This window comes from Scyliorhinus canicula, chromosome 4, assembly GCF_902713615.1.
Source record: "Scyliorhinus canicula chromosome 4, sScyCan1.1, whole genome shotgun sequence".
In the NCBI taxonomy this organism is placed as follows: Eukaryota; Metazoa; Chordata; class Chondrichthyes; order Carcharhiniformes; family Scyliorhinidae; genus Scyliorhinus; species Scyliorhinus canicula.
In genome coordinates this window covers 75,072,499-75,095,200 of record NC_052149.1, presented here as the reverse complement: position 1 = coordinate 75,095,200, position 22,702 = coordinate 75,072,499, and the positions used below count along the sequence as shown (strand labels likewise).

General features: G+C 45.8%; 1 protein-coding gene across 2 annotated transcripts in view; it reads left to right on the top strand.

Annotated features, from left to right (window-relative positions):
- The window catches only part of cachd1 (cache domain containing 1), a 191,806-nt gene that overhangs the window by 155,016 nt on the left and 14,088 nt on the right, over positions 1 to 22,702 (top strand). For both annotated transcript variants that reach the window (XM_038794480.1, XM_038794481.1), the window contains 10 exons: positions 272 to 414; positions 2,733 to 2,914; positions 3,726 to 3,836; positions 9,302 to 9,424; positions 9,818 to 9,917; positions 11,369 to 11,485; positions 13,680 to 13,840; positions 19,745 to 19,831; positions 20,498 to 20,614; positions 21,367 to 21,518. In XM_038794480.1, the coding sequence (XP_038650408.1) occupies positions 272 to 414; positions 2,733 to 2,914; positions 3,726 to 3,836; positions 9,302 to 9,424; positions 9,818 to 9,917; positions 11,369 to 11,485; positions 13,680 to 13,840; positions 19,745 to 19,831; positions 20,498 to 20,614; positions 21,367 to 21,518 (1,293 nt within the window). The remainder of the gene's footprint in view (positions 1 to 271; positions 415 to 2,732; positions 2,915 to 3,725; positions 3,837 to 9,301; positions 9,425 to 9,817; positions 9,918 to 11,368; positions 11,486 to 13,679; positions 13,841 to 19,744; positions 19,832 to 20,497; positions 20,615 to 21,366; positions 21,519 to 22,702) is intronic.

Genomic DNA, 22,702 nt, shown 5'->3' with positions numbered 1-22,702 from the left:
TGACCTGTTATGTTAAGTAACTTGAATAGCATTCTTGGGCATATATTGTTTTTCCCCACATATTCAGATGTGATTCTTTTATTCAAGGAAAGCATTTTCTGTTCGCACTTCATATCATCATGGGCCCCTAGCATCTAGTGTCATTCAGCATTGGAAAGGTTATGCCTTCATTAACTCGAGACCATAATGATGTCTCTTAGGCATGATTATCACAAGTCTCATGTTTGTGATATTAATATTTAATACAGTGCTATGATTGCCTCTCTTGCAGAAAGTCCCACGGTCATGCTGTCTGCAGGCAGCTTTTCGTCTCCATTTGAGCACTTGAGTCAAGCTGAGACCAAACGCATGGTGGAACACTACACGGCTTATCTGAGTGACAACACGCGTCTCATCGCTAATCCAGGACTCAAGGTGAGTTTTTTCATTAAAATTGCACACTCAATTTTCCAAAAAAATTGCGCACTCAATTTTCCAAAACTGTAGCGTTGTGTTATTTCACAACTTTGTCGAGGGCCCAGTGTTGTATTGTTGTTTAAAGCTCAGCACGGTATCAGACAGGATGCCAAGATTGAGAACCGCTTGCTTCAGCCTGAGAGAGAATCATGAGAAGAGAATGGTGTGTTCTATCACTTGATGTATAGAAGTTGAGATATCTCTGTCTTACCATTCACTTATTGAACAGTACTCAATCCCTACAGCTGGCCAGGCACTGATCAGGAACTCAGGCTCATCGAGCATCAACTCTGCCAAGAGCCAGTGGTGAAGGGGGGCGATGTCCCCTACGCTATTATGAGTTATTTTATTGTATTATACATTGAGGAGAATTACACTTGAGTATTTAGTGTTTGTGTTTGTAAGATTACTTTATGATGGTGCCAAACTGAGGTTAAATTAATGACCAGTTAGTTTCAAATCATACTTTTGATAAATAAGTACTTTACAGGACCATGAGATCCTGCTAAACAACTGACTTGTTTTCCAAAAATTGTAGTTCCCATTTTATAAATAGAGAATGTGTGTATCCTAAAGAGAATTGCTAATCTAATTTACCGTGAGTTGACAAAGGATCAACCCTCCCAATAGCCTCAAGGATATGAGCCCAATTTCAGAGTAGTTAATGAGTGGTATGTTTAACAAATACACTATAAAGAGAAAACAAATCAGCCGAGTAAATATTGATCAATGTTGTAAATACACCTTTTTGTATTGGCTTTTAATCCATCATGTAAAATTGCTCCAACCACTACCATCACTTTAACACTTCACCCTGGTGTCATACGGTTGAGAATGCTTTCTGCAGGCACAACCAAAACAACACAATCTATAATTGAATTGCTGGATGAAGTGGATCAGTAAAAAAATTCCATTGCTCTCTTCACTTGTTGCTTCCCGACCCCAGTCATTCCAGGAATTTGGAATCCTCATTGCAGCACTGAATTAGGAAAGTAAATGTGGGTTAATATAATAATATTATGCTGCTCCTCAGGAAATTATTCCCACATCTGCTAATTTTTGGCAAAGTCATACTTTGCAGATTAATGTTGAATAATTCCCTGAATTTACTTTACTTTTTTTTTCAATAAAAATGGACCTCTGCACATTTCTTCATTTTCCCTGTATTCTCACTGTATTAAAATTGTGTCTCTTTACAGTATCTTTTGACCTTAACTGAGTCTTCCTGTGACCTCAAAACTGGTGCCCCTTGCCTTCCTGTGTCTTTCCTTTCTCCTCTAATCTTCATGCCGTTAAAACCCAAGCTTGACATTACCTAATCATAGTTCTTGATTAATCACATCAGGGGCGAAATTCCGGAGAATCGCCCGGGGCCGCCGAAAATCCCGCCCCCGCCGTGGCAGAAATTCTCCGCCGCCTGGGAATTGGCGGGGGCGGGAATCGCGCCGCAGCGAGCCCCCTGCGGCGATTCTCCGGCCCGCGATGGGCCGAAGTCCCGCCGCTGGGAGGCCTCTCCCGCCGCCGTGGTTTGAGCCACCTTTGGTGGCGGCGGCACGAGCGGACTCCTGGGGGGGCGCAGGGCGATCGGACCCCGGGGGGTGCCCCCAAGGAGGCCACGCCCGCGATCAGGGCCCACTGATCGGCGGGCGGACCAGTGCCGTGGGGGCACTCTTCCCTCCGCCGCCTCCACGGCCTCCACCATGGCGGAGGCAGAAGAGAACCCCCCAGCGCGCATGCGCCGGTGGTGACGTCAGCGGCAGCTCATGCGCGAACCGGCGAAGGCCTTTCGGCCGGCGCCGGGCGTGAAAGGCCGTTGTAGCGGTTTTGGCGCCAGTCAGCGTGTAGCCAACCACTCCGGCTCGGGCCTAGCCCCTCAATGTGAGGGGACACTGGAGTGGTTGGCGCTACGCCGGGACCCCCCCGCCCCGCCGGGTAGGGGAGAATCCCGCCCCTGATCTATGACTCTTTTTGACTTTGGTGTTCTGCACTCTAATCCTTGGCTCTTCACTAGTTTTCTCAGTTTTTAAAAAAATCCTTTGGGGAATGGACCAGGTTTTCACTTGTGTGGAATTAGGCAAATTATCTTTCCCTAAACCTGGATAAATTGGAACACTGAAATCTGCACAAAATCCTTTCTTAGTATATGAGGGAACTGTCTTTACAATTTCATACAATCTGTTTAAAAAGCGTATTAACAGGATTGATTTGCGGCTTTGAAACTTCTCAGGCATGTCTTTTAAGAAGTCCTCTGTTTTTTTTCCCCTGTCTGTGTGTAGTCTTCTGTCAGAAACGAAGTCATGGCTACCAGTCACGTAACAGATGAATGGATGTCACAAATGGAAATCAGTATCCTGAACAGTTACATTGTTCGGCGTTACATAGCAACGCCCAATGGGGTGCTTCGGATTTACCCTGGTTCTCTCATGGACAAAGCATTTGATCCCACCAGGAGACAGTGGTGAGTTTTACAGGATCCACAGGAATAGTTTTCCACATAGCCTCACAAGCAAAACCTCTTTATTTAAAATAAATGTTTATGTCTTGCCACAGTGAACAGGGCCTGTCCTAACAGTGAAGTGATTAATGATGTTTTTTGTGTTTGTGTGTTTAACATTTCTTTTCATTGATATTGCAGCTAAGATTTTTGATTTATTTGTATTTGTTTTGTATCCAATAGTTCCCTTGCTTGCCTGCTTTTTTTCCCACTTGTGCATGCTGCATAGAAAATAGTTGGTGTATTTCTTTTTTCTTCTCTGACTGAGGGCAACTTGTGTATGAAGCTAGGCGCTGAGCGTTGGCAAGCAATTGAACTGTGGGGGGCACCTCAACTCAGTCTATGTACGGTTCACCGAATAGTGATATGGAGCAGGAGACTCTCCTTTCCTAGCCCTGGAATATTGAGGCCAGTCAGTGCAGTTCTGTTTCTCTTGCCAATATATTGATAGACAAACCTGTCATAATATGAGCAAAGTTTTAGCTGATATGCCTGAGCCACAAAGTGGTGCCACAGGATCATGTTGTTACTTATCTTGGCCTCATTTGTTTTGGTGCAGAATTTGCACCGAGACCATTCACCTCCCTGCAGGCAAGGAAACACAAAATGTTAATGTGGCTCTCGTTTACTTCCCAGAGAACAATATTAGCAGAATCCCGGAAGCAGGATGATATGGAACAACATACCTGGGGGGGAAAATAAAGTTTTGCCCTTGTTAAAACTAAATGCCAAGTATAAAATACTGTGCTTAATGAAATTATACTGTTGTTACTAGGTATCTCCATGCAATGGCTAACCCTGCTCTAATCACCTTTACTGGTCCATACCTTGATGTTGGAGGAGCTGGTTATGTGGTAACTCTCAGCCACACTATTCATTCTTCCAGGTAAACTTCAGATACTAAACATCCATCAAGGCATTGATTCTATACAGTGTGTTAGATAGGGTAGCACCATCCTTGAGAAGATGCTTATTAAACCTTTTATTTTTCGCTTAGAAAACACTGGACGAAACTGCTTGACACTTCTCCCAGAATTTCAGTTTTTGAAACATGTTTTTCAAGAAGGTGGCATCCTTTTATTTTCCCCGTGAAGCTAACCTGACCAGTGGTACTCGAGTTCCAATTTCATCAGATGGCCCATTTATTGTTGATGCAACCTTTTTAAAAAAGAGCAGCTGACATGTAGCAGTACTGTTTCTTTTTTAAAATGTATTTATTCAGTTTTTCAAAAAGTTGTACAGAACACTCCAAAAAGGAAAATAATACAAAGGGAAACGGGCAACCTGCCAACCAAACAAAACAACTTAACCCTCAAAACAAAATTAAGCTTTAACCCCCCCCCCCCCCCCCCCCCCCCCCCCCCCCCCCCCCCCCCCCCCCCCCCCCCCCCCCCCCCCCCCCCCCCCCCCCCCCCCCCCCGGGTTGCTGCTGCTGTTGACCTCACCTAACGTTCCGTGAGAAAGTCAAGGAACGGTTGCCACCGTTCCCCAACCTAAGAACCCCCGCCATGTCATTGAAACAAGCCTCCACAATAACAAGAGCCTTCTCTGGGCTACCAAGGAGGCAAAGGCCAGAACTCCGGCCTCTTTCGACTCCTGCACTCCCGGATCCTCCGATACTCCAAATAACGCTATCCCCCAACTCGGTTTTACCCGAGTGTCCAAGACCTTGGACATAGACTTTGCAAAGCCCTTCCAGAACTCTGCAAGCGCTGGGCACACCCAGAACATATGGCCGTGGTTTGCTGGGCTCCCCAAACACCTCGCACATCTGTCCTCCACCCCAAAATACTTACTCATCCTCGCCCCTGTCATATGCGCCCTGTGTAACACTAAACTGGATCAGGCTGAGCCTGGCGCAAGATGAGGAGAAATTGACCCTGCCCAGGGCGTCAGCCCACAGACCCTCATCCAGCTCCTCCCCCAGCTCCTCCTCCCATTTGCCCTTCAACTCCTCCACCGAGGCTTCCTCCGCCTCCTGCAGCTCCTGGTATATCTCCGAGATCGTACCCTTTCCGACCCACACACCCGAAATCACCCTGTCCTGTATCCTTCGGGCAGGCAGCAATGGAAATTCTCCTACATGCTTCCTGACAAATGCCCGAACCTGCATGTACCTGAAGGCATTTCCCGGGGGTAACCCGAATTTCTCCTCCAGTGCCTTTAAGCTGGCAAAAGTCCCGCAAAATGAATAGATCCCCCAGCCTTCTAATTCCCGCCCGGTGCCAGCTTCGGAACCCACCACCAATCCTTCCCGGGGCAAACCTATGGTTATTCCGTATTGGGGACCAAACTGAGGCCCCCGTCTCTTCCCTGTGCCGCCTCCATTGCCCCCAAATCTTCAGCATCGCCGTCACCACCGGGCTCGTGGTATACCGCGTCGGCGGAAGCGGCATCGATGCCATCACCAGTGCACCCAGGCTAGTACCCACACAAGACACTGCCTCTAGCCTTTTCCATGCCGTCCCCTCTCCCGCCATCATCCACTTCCGAATCATCGACACATTTGCTGCCCAGTAGTAGCTACACAGATTCGGCAGCGCCAACCTGTGCTCCAAGAACAGTCTTTTAACCCTTGGGATCCTATTGGCCCACACAAATCCCATGATACTCTTGCTCACTCGCTTGAAAAAGGCCTTAGGGATGAGGATGGGCAGACACTGAAACATGAACAAAAACCTAGGGAGGACCGTCATCTTGACAGACTGCACCCTACCCACTAGGGAGAGCGGAAGCATGTCCCACCTCTTAGTCCTCCTTCCCCCCCTTAAGAATAAGCGAGATCAGAGCTCTCGACATCGTCGGGGGAAGACTTCCTTTTCTCTCGCCTCGTTAAAAGTTCTCAACAGCAATGAAGCCAACAGTTCCGAAAACTTCCTATATAATTCAGTCGGGAACCCATTCGGTCCCGGGGCCTTGCCCGCCTGCAAACTCCCCAACCCCCTAACCAGCTCCTCCATCCCAATCGGGGCCCCCAAGCCCTCTACCTGCTTCTCCTCTACCCGTGGAAACCTCAATTGGTCCAGGAACCGCTGCATCTCCCCCCTCCGGGGGCTCTGATTTGTACAAGTTCTCATAAAAGACCCTAAAGACCTCATTTATTCTGACTGGACTCTGCACCGTATTCCCTCCCTTGTCCCCGATTCCCCCAATTTCCCTAGCCGCCTTCTGCTTCCGCAGCTGATGCATCCGACTCGCCTTCTCCCCGTATTCATACGCTGCTCCTTGTACCTTCCTCCACTGGGCCACAGCTTTCCCCGTCGTCAACAAGTCAAACTCCGTTTGGAGGCTCCGGCGCTCTTTCAACAGCCCCTCCTCGGGGAATTCCGCATATCTCCTATCCACCCTAAGTATCTCTCCTACCTCTCCCTCCTCTCCCTCTTCTCTCTGTGAGCCCTGATGGAGATCAGCTCCCCTCTAACCACCGCCTTCAGCGCCTCCCAGACCACACTCACCGAGACCTCCCCATTGTCATTGGCCTACATATACTTCTGTATACACCCCCGGATCCGCCCACAGACCTCCTCATCCGCCAACAATCCCACGCCCATGCGCCATAATGGCCGCTGGCCCCTCTCTTCTTCCAACTCCAGCTCCACCCAATGCGGGGCGTGATCCGAAATCGCGATGGCCGAGTACTCCGTCCCCTCTACTCTCGGGATCAGTGCCCTGCTCACCACGAAAAAGTCTATCTGTGAATAGGCCTTGTGCACGTGGGAAAAGAAGGAGAACTCCCTCGCCCTTGGCCTAGCAAACCTCCACGGATCCACTCCCCCCATCTGACCCATAAACCCCCTTAGGACTTTGGCCGCAGCTGGCCTCTTACCCGACCTAGACCTAGACCGATCCATTGCCGGGTCCAGTACAGGGTTGAAATTCTCCCCCCCCCCCCCCCCCCCCCCCCCCCCCCCCCCCCCAGAATTAGGTTCCCCACCTCCAAATCCGGGATCCGACTTGGCATTCGCTTCATGAATCCTGCAACGTCCCAATTTGGGGCATATACATTCACCAGCACCACCCAGGCCCCCTGCAGCTTACCACTCACCATCACATACCGGCCCCCTTTATCTGCCACAATGCCCACCGCCTCAAGTCACACGCTTGCTCAACAAAATTGCTACCCCCCCCCCTCTTCTTCGCGTCCAACCCGGAGTGAAGGACCTCCCCTACCCATCCCTTCCTCAGCCTGGTCTGATCCGCAACTTTCAGGTGCGTCTCCTGTAGCATGGCTACGTCTGCCTTCAGTCCCTTTAAGTGCGCAAATACCCGGGCCCTCTTGACCAGCCCATTTAGGCCTCTCTCATTCCACGTGATCAGCTGTATCGGGGGACTAGCCGCTCCCTCACCCCTGCCGACTAGCCATCTCCTTTTTTGGGCTAGCCACGTGCACATGTCTCCCGCTCCTTCCAGCCCCCCAGGCGGAGGCTCCCTGCCGACTCACCCTATTATCTCCAGCTCCCCCTCGGTCAATACAGCAGCAATCCAGTAACCCCCCCACCGGCCAAGCAATTGCTTGACCCCCCCTACTCCCCCCATTGCACTCCCGTAAGTCAGCTGACTCATGCTGACCCCGACCGCACAGCCACCGATCCCCGCAGAATTCCCTCCTAAAACCCAAGTCCCCCCCCCTCCACACCCCCGCAAAGCAATGTAGACTCCAGTCCAATACCGCCTCCCTGTGTCCGGCCCCGTGCCCTCTCTTTCCACAGGAAAAGAAAACCCGCGCTCCCAGTCCAGGCTGACCCCACCCTCTATGGCGCAGCTCCATTCTCCTACAACCTCACCCTCACCCCCATCCCCAGAGGCCCAGGGTTCCCGGCCCCTTCTCCCCCCACCGAACGCGGGGAACAACCCCTCCCAGACCAGCACCCGCACAGAAAAAAAAGAAACAAATATCGCCGCCTCTCACTCCACAACATCCTCCAAAACATGCTACAGGCCACTAATTTGAGTCCAGCTTCTAATTTTTGATAAAGGTCCACACTTTGTCCGGCGTATCAAAATAGTGGTGACGGTCCTGATATGTGACCCACAGTCGTGCGGGCTGCAACGGCCCAAACTTCACCCCCTTTCCGTGGAGAACCACCTTGGCCCGATTGAATCCTGCCCTCTTCTTGGCCAGCTCTGTACTCCAGTCCTTGTAAATGCGAATTTCACCATTCTCCCACCTGCTGCTCCGCTCCTTCGTCCATCTCAAGATGCACTTCCTATCGGTGTAACGGTGAAACCTCACCACCACAGCTCTCGGCAGCTCATTCGCCCTCGGTCTCCTCCCCAGGACTCTGTGCGCCCCATCCAGCTCCAAGGGCCTCGGGAAGGCTCCCGCGCCCATCAGCGTGCTCAGCATCGTAGCTACATACGCCCAGCATCCAACCCCTCCACACCTTCAGGGAGACCCAGAATCCGAAATTCCTCCTTCTCGACCTGTTTTCCTGATCCTCGAATTTGTGCACCTCCACCTTCACTGCCAGGCCCAGGATCTCGTTATCAGAGGCCTTCTGCTACACCTCTTTAATCGCTGTCCCCTGCATCCTCTGGATCTCTACCAGCTTTTCTATCGATGCCTTCATAGGGGCCAACGTCTCTGCCTTCAATTCCGCAAAGCAGCTTCGTTGAAACTCTTGCTGCTGCCGCGACCATTGAGCCCACGCTGCCTGGTCTCCGCCCGCAGCCATCTTGCTTTTTTGCACCTGTTCTCCGCTCTTCTGTAATGCCCCTTTTTTTACCGCACTGCTCCTGGTCTACTCCATACAGTGCTGGGGGGACCTTACTGCCATCTTCCCACACCGGGAATCGTCAACCAAAGTGCCGCTGGGGCTCCTTAACAGGGACCAAAAGTTTGTTTTTGGCGGCGACCTACCCAACCATAGCCGCAGCCGGAAGTCCCAAATGTACCAGTACTGTTGGCCATTTGCTACAAGCATAATATTTCTGACTGTACGTAGATTTCCAAATAATTACTTAAGAATGCTGTGCATTTAATCTATTTGAAAATTTGAGATAAAATGAAGTGCAGCAGAGGCAGTACAGTCACGCAGTGGTTAGCACTGCTGCCTCACGGCGCCGAGGTCCCAGGTTCGATCCTGGCTCTGGGCCACAGTCCGTGTGGAGTTTGCACATTCTCCCTGTGTTTGCATGGGTCTCGCCCCCACAACCCAAAGATGTGCTGGGTAGGTGGATTGGCCATGTTAAATTGGCCCTTAATTGGAAAAAATGAATTGCGTACTCTAAATTAATTTTTTTTAAATAAAAAAAATGAAATTCAGCAAAGAATAGACGAGATGCACTGTTGTTTAGGTAGATATTAATGAGAAATGTGTCAAAGTATTCATTTTTTTTCTTCCGCCAAAGATCTCTTTCAGCACCAGGACATGCTGTAGCAGTGATGGGTGTTGACTTTACACTGCGATACTTCTATAAGGTTCTTTTGGATTTGTTACCCATCTGCAATCAAGATGGAGGCAACAAAATCAGGTAACAACAACGCAAAGTTATTCAACTTAATAATTACCCAGAATCTATCAATCAATTGTAACTGATCTGTTCTTGCATTAACAAAAGAAGACAATTTCCATTATTATTTTGGGCCATGTGGGTGCCCAGGAAGGAGGCACAGATGGATATTTTTCCAATGTGTGGTGGAGGCTGCATATTAACTGTTCAGATTAGCATATATTCACTTTTCATTTTAATGTTACTTTTTAAAAATGAAGATTGTCTGGTTCTCTGCTTTCTTTTTACTTCATCAAAACTTATAAAAAGAAGCTGGTGGCCTACTAAATGTAAAAGTTAGCCATTCAATTGTTCTAGAGTGGTGGAAGCTTTCCTCTAGTCTCTTTACATTGATTTGGCTTTTTTTTTCAATAGGTGCTTTATTATGGAAGATAAAGGTTATCTCTTGGCACATCCAACTCTGATCGACCCAAAGGGCCACGCTCCTGTGGAGCAACAACATATCACCCACAAGGTACTGAAATGATATCTTCTGAATTTAGCTTTGAGAGTTAATCTTAAACAGAGTAGAACATCATCGTCAATCACCAATGGAATTCGTCAAACGTTTCTCAACTTAGTGGATGGCAGACTGGAGAGACTCATTCCTGTTCCAGTAATTCTTGGTAAGAAGTCTTACAACACCAGGTTAAAGTCCAACAGGTTTGTTTCAAACACGAGCTTTCGGAGCACGGCTCCTTCTTCAGATTCACCTGAAGAAGGAGCCGTGCTCCGAAAGCTCGTGTTTGAAACAAACCTGTTGGACTTTAACCTGGTGTTGTAAGACTTCTTACTGTGCTCACCCCAGTCCAACGCCGGCATCTCCACATCATGGCCAGTAATTCTTGGGTGACACCAAATATGTTTTTGTACTTTTGATAAACAGGAGGTAAATGGGTTTTCTTTGGTATTGTGTTGGCTCCAAGATAATCTACCAGGCGACAGAATGTTGGAAAAAATGTGATTCTCTGTGGCAGGATAGGGAACCCACTACCAGTATCAGATGGCTGTATTTTGAGGGTAAAATATGATTGGTGCAGACTGGCTAATTGATGGTCCTAGAGAAGCCTTTCATCAAGGCTTGGAATTGGCCAGTGGCCTCAAATAACACTGCAACCCAATTCTCTAATTCAATGTTATTCACTCCAATGTTATCCACTATTGGCCAGTAGCTAAATGTGGTTAATTTGAAATCCAGCAGTGACTAATTGCATTTGTGATTATAAAATTTTTACATGAGTAAAAGACCGAATTGTGAGCATGTGATTTCAGTACTTATTTGCACGCCATATGCTTCCGTACTTTAACCTTCTGTGTGTTTGTTCATAAAATAAGACTAAAAGTAGAATGTGAGTATTTTGCTTGTGTGTGATTTTCTTTCTTAACCACCGTACAGTAGTAGATGTTCAATAAATAGACACAAGAAGCACATTTATCTGTTGTATGTCAGGAGCATTGCACTGAAATTGGGTGTACATGGCGAAAACAGTGTCTCCATAGATGCAGTAGTGCCCAGTCACTAATTTATTTTGGACAACACTGTTCCAACTGTTATAGTGGTTCAAGTTGGGCAAATGGTGAAAACCATACTAGTGCTAGGTGCTGATAAACTGTGGTTTTAACCAGTTCAACTCCAGGAGTATCCCTGTGGATAATTGGAGCTAGTTACTTTAGAGAAGTGGAAAGGAGAACATACAATATGTATCAAACAAATAAAATATTTGTGGCATATTTCTGTGACTGCAAGAAGCAGGAAAAAAAACTGTTGGGACTCACAGTCATTGAGTAAGGTGAAGATGCACTGGGCTGTGATTACAAGTACCTCTCTATTTTGCGTGGTTTCAGAAACATGAAAATCTAATCATCTCATAGTACAATTTAATGGCAAAGTACAAACTAATCGTTTTTCCTTTTTTTTCCTGTCAGGAACCTCTGGTGGCGAATGACATTCTAAACCATCCCAATTTTGTGAAGAAAAACCTTTGCAATAGTTTCAGTGACAGGACAGTGCAGCGATTCTACAAATTCAATACCAGCATTGTAGTAAGTCTGCTTCTAAACAGCATTTATACTTCACATAGAACCAACTTCAATGGTCGTTTCCTGTCGATTGTTTTAATGCTTTGAATGCTATCCATGAATATGAATTTAGAGCTGGGTTGAAATCTATCAGATTGAGGTTGGCTTTTTTCTGATCCTGAAAATAGTGCAGTCATAGGGCAAGATTCTCCTGGCAACCCAGCAGTGTGTTTCTCGATGGCGGGAGGCAGTCAGCCATTGGCCGTCGGTGGGATCTGCTGATCCCGTCACTGTCGATGGGACTTCCCATTGAATCCACCCCACACTGCCCGGAAACCCACAGTGGGCTGTGCCATCAGAAGGACCGGAAGATCCTACAGCATGAACAGCCAGAAGATCTCCAATTTTCCCTTTAAATTCAAGGAATATTTTAGATTCTCCTCTTTCCCTTTCACTTCCACTGTTTATTTTCTCGCCATAAAACATCAGAGGCGGGATTCTCCCCTACCCGGCGGGGCGAGCTGTATCGGCGCCGAGGAGTGGGCGTCGGGCCGCCTGGAAGGTGTGGAGGATTCCGGGGCTAAGCCGGCGCCGGCGGGGTTGGCGCTGCGCCAGCCAGAGCAGGCGACCCTGGGGCCAGACCCCCCCCCGGATGACTCTGCAGGCCGCCCGTAGAACCAGGTCCCATCGGTACGGACCTGGTTTGATTTATGCCGGCGGCCACTCGGCCCATCGCGGGCCAGAGAATCACCGGAGGGGCTCTGCCAGCGGCCGCCGACCGGCGCGGCGCGATTCCCGCCCCCACCAAAACCCCGATGCCGGTGACACTACTTCAGGTTTATAGGTTGTCAGCTAGCCTGATGAAAAGCTGTGCTAGCTGCTGCAAGGACAGCACAGTAGCATAGTGGTTAGCACAATTGCTTCACAGCTCCGGGGTTCCTGGTTCGATTCCTGGCTTGGGTCACTGTCTGTACGGAGTCTGCACGTTCTCCCCGTGTGTGCGTGGGTTTCCTCCGGGTGCTCCGGTTTCCTCCCACAGTCCAAAGGTGTGCAGGTTAGGCTAGATTATGCTAAATTGCCCTTCGTGTCCAAAATTGCCCTCAGTGTTGGGTGGGGTTACTGGGTTATGGGGATAGGGTAGAGGTGTGGACTTGGGTAGGATGCTCTCTCCAAGAGCCAGTGCAGACTCGATGGGCCGAATGGCCTCCTTCTGCACTGTAAATTTTCTGATTCTAGACACCTACAATACTATCCAGCAGAGGACTGGCACATCCAGTGAGCTTGTAACCCGGCTTCAACCCCCTGGGCATTGGGCACAGATCATCTCTCATAAAGCTTCCATGACCTACGGGACGGCACATTGTCGTGGCACAGATGACTAACCTCCTCACAAGCCCCTCATCCAGCACCATATTTACTTAAATGGTCATCAAACTGGGTTGGCTGCTGGATTGCTTTGTTCATGACCTTTAGACTTGTGCCTGAAAAGAGTTTTCTTTCCTTTCATTTTAGCTTTTCTTAATCCCTTTCCCTTTCACTCTTAGCAAATGAGTTTAGGTGCCAGCTAAGCCTTTACAAAGACTTTCCGAATTTTTGACATCCCACCTGTTCTAACCCTTTCATTATCTCCCATGGGCAGCATGGTGGCGTGTGGTTCGCCTTGCTGCCTACGGCGCTGAGGACCCAGGTTCAATCTCGACCAAGGGTTACTGTCTGCGTGGGTTTCACTCCAAAATCCCAAAGATGTGCAGGTTAGGTGGATTGGCCATGCTAAATTGTCCCTTAATTGGAAAAAATATTTATTTATTTTTAAAAAAGGGGGTAAAAAAGAGTTATCTCCTTTCTTTTAAATTTCAACTGCAAGTAATTCTTCGCTCTAAACCCTGGCCTCCTGCAAGCATCTGTCCAAATCTGCACCTGAATCTATGCAAATGAACTCGGCGTGAAAAATTGGCCAAAACCTATCACTAATAATTGGTTTGAACTACACAAGCAGGGGGAAAAAATCCATACTTATTTTCTCTGGCCCAGGATGATACAGCCAAATGTAACAGCCCCATTGTTACCATTCCAATTTAGCAGGCTTGAGATTGAGCTGGTCTGCGTCAGACATTAACATGCTGCATTTATCCATTGACCCAATTGTTATTGGAAGAATTTAATTGAACAACTTATACTTGTGATTTCTTCTTGCTATTTACATGTACTACTTTGATAGGGTGATCTGACCAACCTTGTCCATGGTAGCCATTGTTCGAAGTACCGATTAACCAGGATTCCTGGCACCAATGCGTTTCTTGGAATTGTTAATGAAACCTGTGATGCACTTGCTTTCTGTGCCTGCAGTATGGTGGACAGACTTTGCTTGAACTGTCACAGGTGAGTAACATGTGGGGGCACGGTAGCACAGTGGTTAGTAAGGGGGCATGGCGGCTCAGTGGTTAGCACAGTTGCTTCACAGCTCCAGGGTCCCAGATTCGATTCCCGGATTGGGTCGCTGTTGCACAAAAGCAATCAGTTAATATATTAGTGCTTACCAAATTCTCTGGCACAACAGTTGCCATTATTTTCAGCTGTGACATTCTTATTGGCAAAAAATGCATGGGTGGAAAAATTCTCTGAAATAGATGTTTAAAATTCTCTGGTCAGTTAGCAGTTGACAGAGCAAGATGAGTTAAACAGTTTGAGAAGATTTTTAAAAAACTGATCAAAACCTAACCTTACTGTTTCATATACTGGATAAAAGCAAATTACTGCGGATGCTGGAATCTGAAACCAAAGAGCCAACGTTTCGAATCCAGATGCCCCTTTGTCAAAGCTAAAGACTTAGAAAGTGGGAAATCTTTCATTCTCTCATCCTACCGTATAAATATTTCCCATTTTCTAAGTCTTTTAGCTTTGACAAAGGGTTATCTGGACTCGAAACATTAGGTTCATCTTGTCCATGCAAGCCCAAGGACACCCAGGTACCTTTCCTATTCCCACCTTCCCGCACTCGGTCCATAGTCCTGTAGCTTACAGCACTTAAAAAGTACCTGGACCTGCATCTTAAAAGAGTTTAGGGTCTCTGCCTCCACCAACAACCCAGGCAGCGAATTCCAGACTCCCACTACCCTCTGCGTAAAAAGGTTCCTCATGTCCCCTCTACACCTTCGGCCATTTATCTTGAATCCATGTCCCCTGGCTCTAGAATTTTCCACCAAGGAAAACAATTTTATCCTGTCCACTCTATCGCTTCCCCTCATAATTTTGTTATACCTCAATTAAGTCACCCCTCGGCCTTCTTTGTTCCAAGGAAAATAATCCAAACCTATCCAATCTCTCCCCATACCTATACTTTTCTAGCCCTGGCAACATTCTTGAAAACCTTTTCTACAATTTCTCCAGAGCAATTATGTCCATCCTGTAATGTGACCAGAATTACACATCAAACTCCAGTTGTGGCCTCACCAGTGTTTTCTACAATTCCAACATTGTACCCTGACTTTTATATTCTGTACTTCTGCCAATGAAGGAGAGTATTTCATATGCTTTCTTTACAGCCGTATCTACTTGAACTGCTGCCTTTAGGGACCTGTAAACTTGTACGCCAAGGTCTCTCATTTCATTTGCCCCTCTTAGTATATTCCTATTTATTGTGTACTCCCTATATCAGTTTGGCCTACCTAAATGCATGACCTCACACGTCTCTGTGTTAAATTCCATCTGCAACTTTATCGGCCACTCCACTTATCCATCAATATCATTTTGGAGATTATAGCTATGCTTTACACTGTCCACCGCTCGGCCAATCTCTGTGTTGTCTGCAAATTTCACAATCGTGCCCCGCCTGCATTCATGTCCAAATCGTTAATTTATAACACAAACAGTAAGGGTCCCAACATGGAGCCCTGGGAAAGACCACTTGAAACAACTTTCCATTTTCAATGGCAGCCATCGACCATTACACTTTGTTTCCTGTTACTAAGCCAACTGTTTTATCCAGTTTGCTACATTGCCATGTAACCCATGGGCTTTTACTTTTTTGACCAATCTGCCATGTATGGGACCTTGTCAAACACCTTGCTATAATCCATGTACACCACATCCACTGCACTACCTTCATCAACCTTTCTTGTCACTTCCTCAAAGAATCTAATCAATTTTATGAGACAAGGGTTGGTTTAGCTCAGTGAACTAGACGGCTGGTTTGTGATGCAGAACAAGGCCAGCAGTGCGGGTTCAATTCCCGTACCAGCTTACCCGAACAGGCGCCGAAATGTGACGACTAGGGGCTTTTCACAGTAACTTCATACTTGTGACAATAAAAGCTTATTATTATTAAGTCCTTTAACAAATCCATGCTGACTATCCCTGACTAGTCCATACCTTTCTATGTGACAGCTACAAATTTGCCCACCACCGAGATAAGACTAACTGGTCTATAATTGATTGGCATTTCCTTCAATCCCTTTTTGAACAATACGTTTGCATTTCTCCAGCCTTCCAATACCTCCCCTGCATCAAGTAAGGATTGGAATGGGCAGCATGGTGGCGCAGTGGTTAGCACTGCTGCCTCACGGCGCCGAGGTCCCAGGTTCGATCCCAGCTCTGGGTCACTGTCCATGTGGGGTTTGCACATTCTCCCCGTGTTTGCGTGGGTTTCGCCCCCACAACCTAAAGATATGCAGGGTAGGTGGATTGACCACGTTAAATTTCCCTTTAATTGGAAAACATTAATTGGGTACTCTAAATTTTAAGAAAATGTTAAGAAAAAAAAGTAAGGATTGGAAAATTATCCTCCGACCATCTGCTAGCTCCTCCCTGACCTCTTTCAGTAGCCTCGGAAACAATCCATCTGGAGACTTATCAACCAGGGATTCCAACCCCTCGAGTACTTCCTCTCTCTTTATGATTATCCCATCCAAAATCTCACCATTCCTCCAGGACTACTATATCTGCATAATCCATTTCCTTTGTTAACACGGAGAAAAAAATATTAATTTAAAACCCTTCCCACAGCCTCTGCATCTACACACAAGTTCTCCTCTTCATCTCTGATAGGTCCTACTTTTTCTTCAACTAACCTTTTACCATTCAATATATTGGTAAAACATCTTTGGGTTTTCTTTAACTTTATTTGCTAATTTTTTTATGGCCTCTTTGATTTCCCCTTTTACTTCATTCCTGTACTTCCTATACTCGTCTCGGCTATCTGCAGTGCTTAGTTCTTTGTGCCTATAGTATGCTTTCTTTTTCTGTTTGATCTGCTGTTTTCCTCTAGACAACCAGGGAGGGGGTCTAGATTTGGCACTATCACTTATTTTTGGACATGACTACTTTGTACATTTTTTAATACATCCCACTGGTTTACCATTGATTTATCCTCTAGCAGTGCTGGCCAGTCCACCTCGGCCAAGTGCCTTCACATTTCCGAAAAAATTGCCTCCCCCTGTTTAAACATTTTTACTCCTGCTTTATCTCTGTCCTTTTCCATGGCGATACTGAATCTAACTGAATTGTGATAGAAATTTGGATTTTTGGGGGAATATTCCTGATATAGTAAAATCCCATTGAATCTAATCCTAGAGGATCGGCTCACAAATTTGTGTTAAGTGGAGCTTCAAAATAGCCAAAGAGATCCCATTGCCACTTGAATTCATGTTGATGTAACCCGATCTGCCTGAACATACTGGCCATTATTCTGTTTCTGAGACTAAGTGTTGACGCCGACGCAGAATCTGTGGACTTTTACGACGGGAAAACCGGCGGCGCGCCTGGACTGATCCCATTACCATTGACGGACTAGCACTGGTGCCGCGTGGAACGCAATCGATTCCAATGAAAAATAGTGCGGGATTCACCGGGTCTGTGATTGACACTCAGGAGGCTGACCAGCTACAGCCGCATATACACATTACACTTTACATCCACACACACACTAATCCCAGCCAACAAGGTGGCACTGGTTCCGTTGGAGCATGCCTATACAGCTGATGGGCCGGCTGGGGGCAGAGGGCACCAGGGGGTTTCCCTGGGGGGACACCTATATGACCCATGGCACTAAGTTCACAGTGGGCTGTTAGCAATGTGCGCAGCTGCATGGCTGCCTTGCCAGTTGCGGCAATGGTGTTCCCTGCCCGCCCACCCTAACCCGACACGGCCCACCTCCTAGCCACCCCCCGGGCCAGCGGCACAACTGTCAGCAAACTATGGCGATGTTTTGCCACCTTCTGTATTATGCAGATGCGAAGACAATATGCTATGCAGAAAAAGCTCAGCAGCTGCCACGCCGGTTTCACGACTTTTAAAAGCACACGTTAACCACGCCATCGGGAACTCAGCTCATCGGTGGCAGAGAATCTCGGAGAATACGGGCAGCTAATGATATGCAAACAGTGCCTATTATACGTGCATTGCGGACCCCGCTGTCGAGGTGCAGGAGCATTCCGATTTGGCGTCAAAGCGGCGCCTGCTTTCTCCGCCCAATCGCCTTTCCCGATTTTGATGTTCTCTAACGGAAGAATCCCGCCACAGTCTATGTCAAAAACAAAAATTCAAATGAAAAGACGGTAAAGCAGTAAATGTGTGAAAAGTCTTGTATTCGATTTGTTCATGCATTACAATGGCTAACCTTAAAGGGTTGGATCTTTGCATTAAACGATGTCTGGAGTTAGCTCATGAAAAACTCTGTAATCTTTTTCTGCATAGCATATTGTCTTCGCATCTGCATAATACATTCCACCGTGTCGTCAATAAAGTCAAACATGTTTTTGGTGTTTTTATGCTGCAGTTGCAATACTGGAGTATCTCTGCAGCTTTTGTGGCACAGGCTAAGGAAACAGATGGGCAATCTCCGATCAACACAGTTTTAACTTTTTCAAAGGTTTAGCCTACTCGCAGTCTAACTCACAGGGAGATTTCGATGTCAAATGAGGGCTTGCCCAGTGCTCCATGATTTTTCCCTCCTGTGTGGTCTGATCTGCTATGATTAGTTGGCGTGGTCATATGACAAGTGTAGGTAGATTCAGCTAATCCAAAGATACCACGGTGGCGTTTTGGATTATTTTGGTCATCATTCGCTCAAATTTGCTGCTGAGAATGGTTCACAATTTTGACCGAACTGAAATCTTGTATCATCTAAGTTTAACTCATCCTGATTTCGCTGTGTCTTTTACAAGAACCCTATTGTTGCCTACTGCAGCTAAGTCAGAATTACTCTGCAAAAGTGGTTGAAGTGATTTGTGAGTAGCAATGATTTTTTAAAATCTCACTTAAATGACAATTGGTGAGGAAAATAGCAAACCTTTTGCATTTGTTACAGAGAGTTACAAAACATCAGTGCTTGAATTTGAAATCAAGAAAAAAAATTTTTTTAAAAAGTATATAGCATTGTAGTTTGCAACATTACCCCTTAATGTTGCAATTCCCTACAGCCCTTGACAACCCCCCCAAAGTCTGGGGATTTCTGCTTACCACTTTACCATACAGTTCACTGTGTCCCAATTTGTAAGGAAGGAACTATTTGCTTTTTCCTTTGGGGTAGGCAGCCTGGCTCTGTAGAAGCGCCCGCTGGAGAACCTGAACCCCTTATGGGTTTGAAGTTTTGAAGAAAAAAAGTGAATGGATAGCAAACCTTTAGGGCACTTAGAAATCCTCAGTAGAGATTCCATCAGCTCCCTAGTATCTGCTGAGCTCGATGGATATATGTAAGCGATTAAATTCCTGGGAATACCTTCAGCCACAACTCAAAATTACTGCTGGGCATTAAGGGGTGGTGAGTAGATACCAACCTTTGCAATCATGATTGTTCCCTGTGCTGAATGACATGGACACCTGTTGGATCAGATTGAGAGCCCCCACACCAAAACCGTGTTACAGTTCTACTCTTCTGCCACCAGAACTTTGGATCCATTGGGTTTTCCTGATAGTCAAGCACAAATCCCATCTGCTTGTGGACTGTCTTGTATAGTGCATTGATTAGACTTCATAAAACTCAGAAGAGGAATAATAGCTATAGCACTGTTTCATGCCTCTTTGTGAAGACAAGAGTGCCACAATACATCAGTGTACAACTGTAGCAATACTATCTAATACTATCTTCTCTGAACCAGTAACTGATATTAATAACTACATATTGCTTTGAGAGAGTTTGATCTGGATGTGTAGGTGGAAGAAAAAGTTAGTTGAATTTTCAATGAGTGCCTGTTCAAAAAATAAATTGCTAAAAATTTGAGACTTTTGTTCCCTTGCAATGAACCTCTCTCTGTGAATAATAATAACCTGCTTCTTGTTTTTGTTCAGAATGGAACAGAATGAGTGTGAGTGCCCCTGTGAATGCCCCCTGGAGGTGAACGAATGTACTGGCAACTTGACCAATGCAGAGAGCAGGCAAGACTTCATTCCAAATTTTTTGAAGTATGATTGTTTGGTAAAATAACAACATTGTTGTGGGTGATAGTAACGTTTGTCCAAAGTCTCAAATATTACATTTATTGAATCTCTAATAGTTCTCAGCAGCCAGTTTGGTGGCTGAGCGTTTTTAATTCATTCTGTTCCAGGAAAGCTTGTCTGAAAGAAAAGAGTTAAATAATAAATGTCAGAACAGATTTGTGGGTAGAAGTGTGTGGTATAGAAATATACAACACAGAATGATTCCCAATTTAATCCTTGGCCTGTTCTGAGTGAGCTGATCTCAGAAGCAGGACTGGGGGTGCTATTGTGCAGTGTTCGGGAGAAAAATTCAAACAGGACTTGCTGTGCTGAACACCATCAGTGCACACATCAGTCTGCTAAAGACGAGGTGAGGTTCTGTCTTGTGTCCTCCGTGGTGGAGCAACTTGCCGAAACTTATAGCCTTGGCTTATTTATGAAGAATGCATGAACTACCAAAGTACCAGAGTGCTACTGAGATTTGAGAACCATAACTCAGCAAGAAATCAGTACCTTCAGGAGAGATGAGAATAAATTAGAGATGCTTTAATAATTTTTAAATGGGACTGATATGTCAACAAATGCTTACTATGTGAGTAACTGATTTATTTTTTGATAAAATAGAAATCCTAGCTGTGAAGTCCATCAGGAGCCACTGACCCTTGCTGCCTTTGACCCCAGTCTACAGGAAAGCCTCCCACAGTGCATTAACACCAGATGCAGCCAAAGGACATCAAGCGGGTACGGTTACAATGTGCAAGCATGGGCCTGGCGATGTGCAAAACAGTTTTTCTCTTTGCAGCAGAAGTTGCAATGGATTTATTGTTTTACCCTTGATCATCATATCAACTAAAGTCCAGAAATCCTTTTGCAAAGAAAATAGAATTGTAAAGAATCTAAATTATTTTGCTTAATTTCTGCCTTTTAGAAAATTCAACCTTTTTTTGTTTTAAATCGAGTATGAATTTGGGGGACTGGTTTGGAAAAGTTACCGAATCTTATGAAGAACAAAATTAGCACCAGTAAGAATTGATGGTGTATTAACCTATATTGTTCCTACGACAGTAAGTTCGACTGCTGATGGCAATGCTGTAAAATAACTAAGCTCCTGTTTGACACCTGTGGAATGTTAACCACCCTCAGACGGGAAAGCAGTTAACTCTATCCCACGCCTGTGAAAGGTGAAAAATCAGCAGGTATCCCTTTTGATTCTGACCCAATGAACCTCCTGGAAAGTGCAATGACAGTGGGTAAGGACAGAATTAGCTCAGCTGTGGTATTCCCACTATCAAACTGCTTGGAATCACTCAGCTGTCTAAGTTGGCTCTTGAGAATTGGTCACTTAAGTGAGGTATTGGGGCAGTTGGTGGCTCCAGACTCAACCCCAACACAATCGATATCTTGAAAAGAAAATTTGACGGTAACAGGAAATAACATTTTCTGTCTCTCTAGTTGTCAATGTCTAATGAGTGACTCCTTTCTTTGAATTTCAGTGATTGTTTTGGCGTTTTAGATTGTGAATGGTGTATGGTGGATAGTGATGGAAAAACACATCTGGATGAACCATACTGTGCTTCCCAGAAAGAATGCTTTGGAGGAATTGTGGGAGCCAAGAGCCCATACATAGATGACATGCCTGCCTTGGGTAAGAATGGTACAATGGGCAGTAAGGATGGTGAAGCGGTGTAAGAGACAGAACATAATTACCCACTTATATTGTGAATTATTTACTATCTTTGAAGCACCCATAAATCAATAGGAGGGTTATCCAATTTGTTCCGACCCATAAGAATATATCCAAGAACTGGGTGCTAACATTTTAAATGGTTGGACAATAAATTATGGATTCAGAGAGCTTTTTATGATGGTTGTTGTTTGTTAGGAATTAGACTGTCCGTTAAAACTATCTGACTTTTTATTACAAGGAGAGAAGTTATCCCGCTGCCCCTTTCTTATTGAGGGATCTATTTTCTAAACCTTATTCCGATAGTTTGAAATTCAATTCTCACAGAACGTTTATTCATGCTGTAGCTGCGGCCCCTTTTTGGTTTTGACACACACACGTTTCAAATATTGGCTTGGTCCACATTCTGGCTTTCAAATAAGCTGGGTAATTCAAATTATAAATTAATAAAACAGACCTTAATACTTTTCACTGCTTCTTAACATTAAAATGGTAATAGTTTCCATCGCTGTTTGCCCTAACTCCATTGGTGTTATTCCTTCCAATTTAATTTCCTTGCATCATTTTTAAATCAGTTTGTCTGCTGTCATGTTTTTTAGACTGAGTTGTAATCATCTGGCAGATGGCCAACAAGCTGTTGCAGACTGAGGTGTATTACATCCCCAGTTGACATTTACAACTCATTAATCTATACTGAAGACACCGTTATTCCCAGCGCCTACCCATGAACATAGTTTGGTGTAAATGCTAATGTCACAGCATTCTAAGTTTTTTATCTTGTAACCTTGAAGCTACATGATTGTAGCTGTTTTTTTTCCTTGTTCAGACTCCTTATGAGGAGATATGAAGCCCATCACTTCATATCCAAATGGAGTGCAGATGGAAATTTCAGGTCTTGATGTGGCGAGGCTGCCCAAAGGCTCTTTCAGTTCAGTGAAAGCTAAGCCATTCAAACCTTTATTGGGGAGGCAGTGGTGCAATGGTGAAATTTGAATTCAATACAAATCTGGAATTGTCATAATGTTCAATAATGTCCTTTAGGGAAGGAAATCTTCCACTCTTACCTGGTCTGGCCTACACGTCACTCCAGATCCACTGCAATGCCGTATAAAATGAAGGGCATTTAGGGATGGGCAATAAATGCT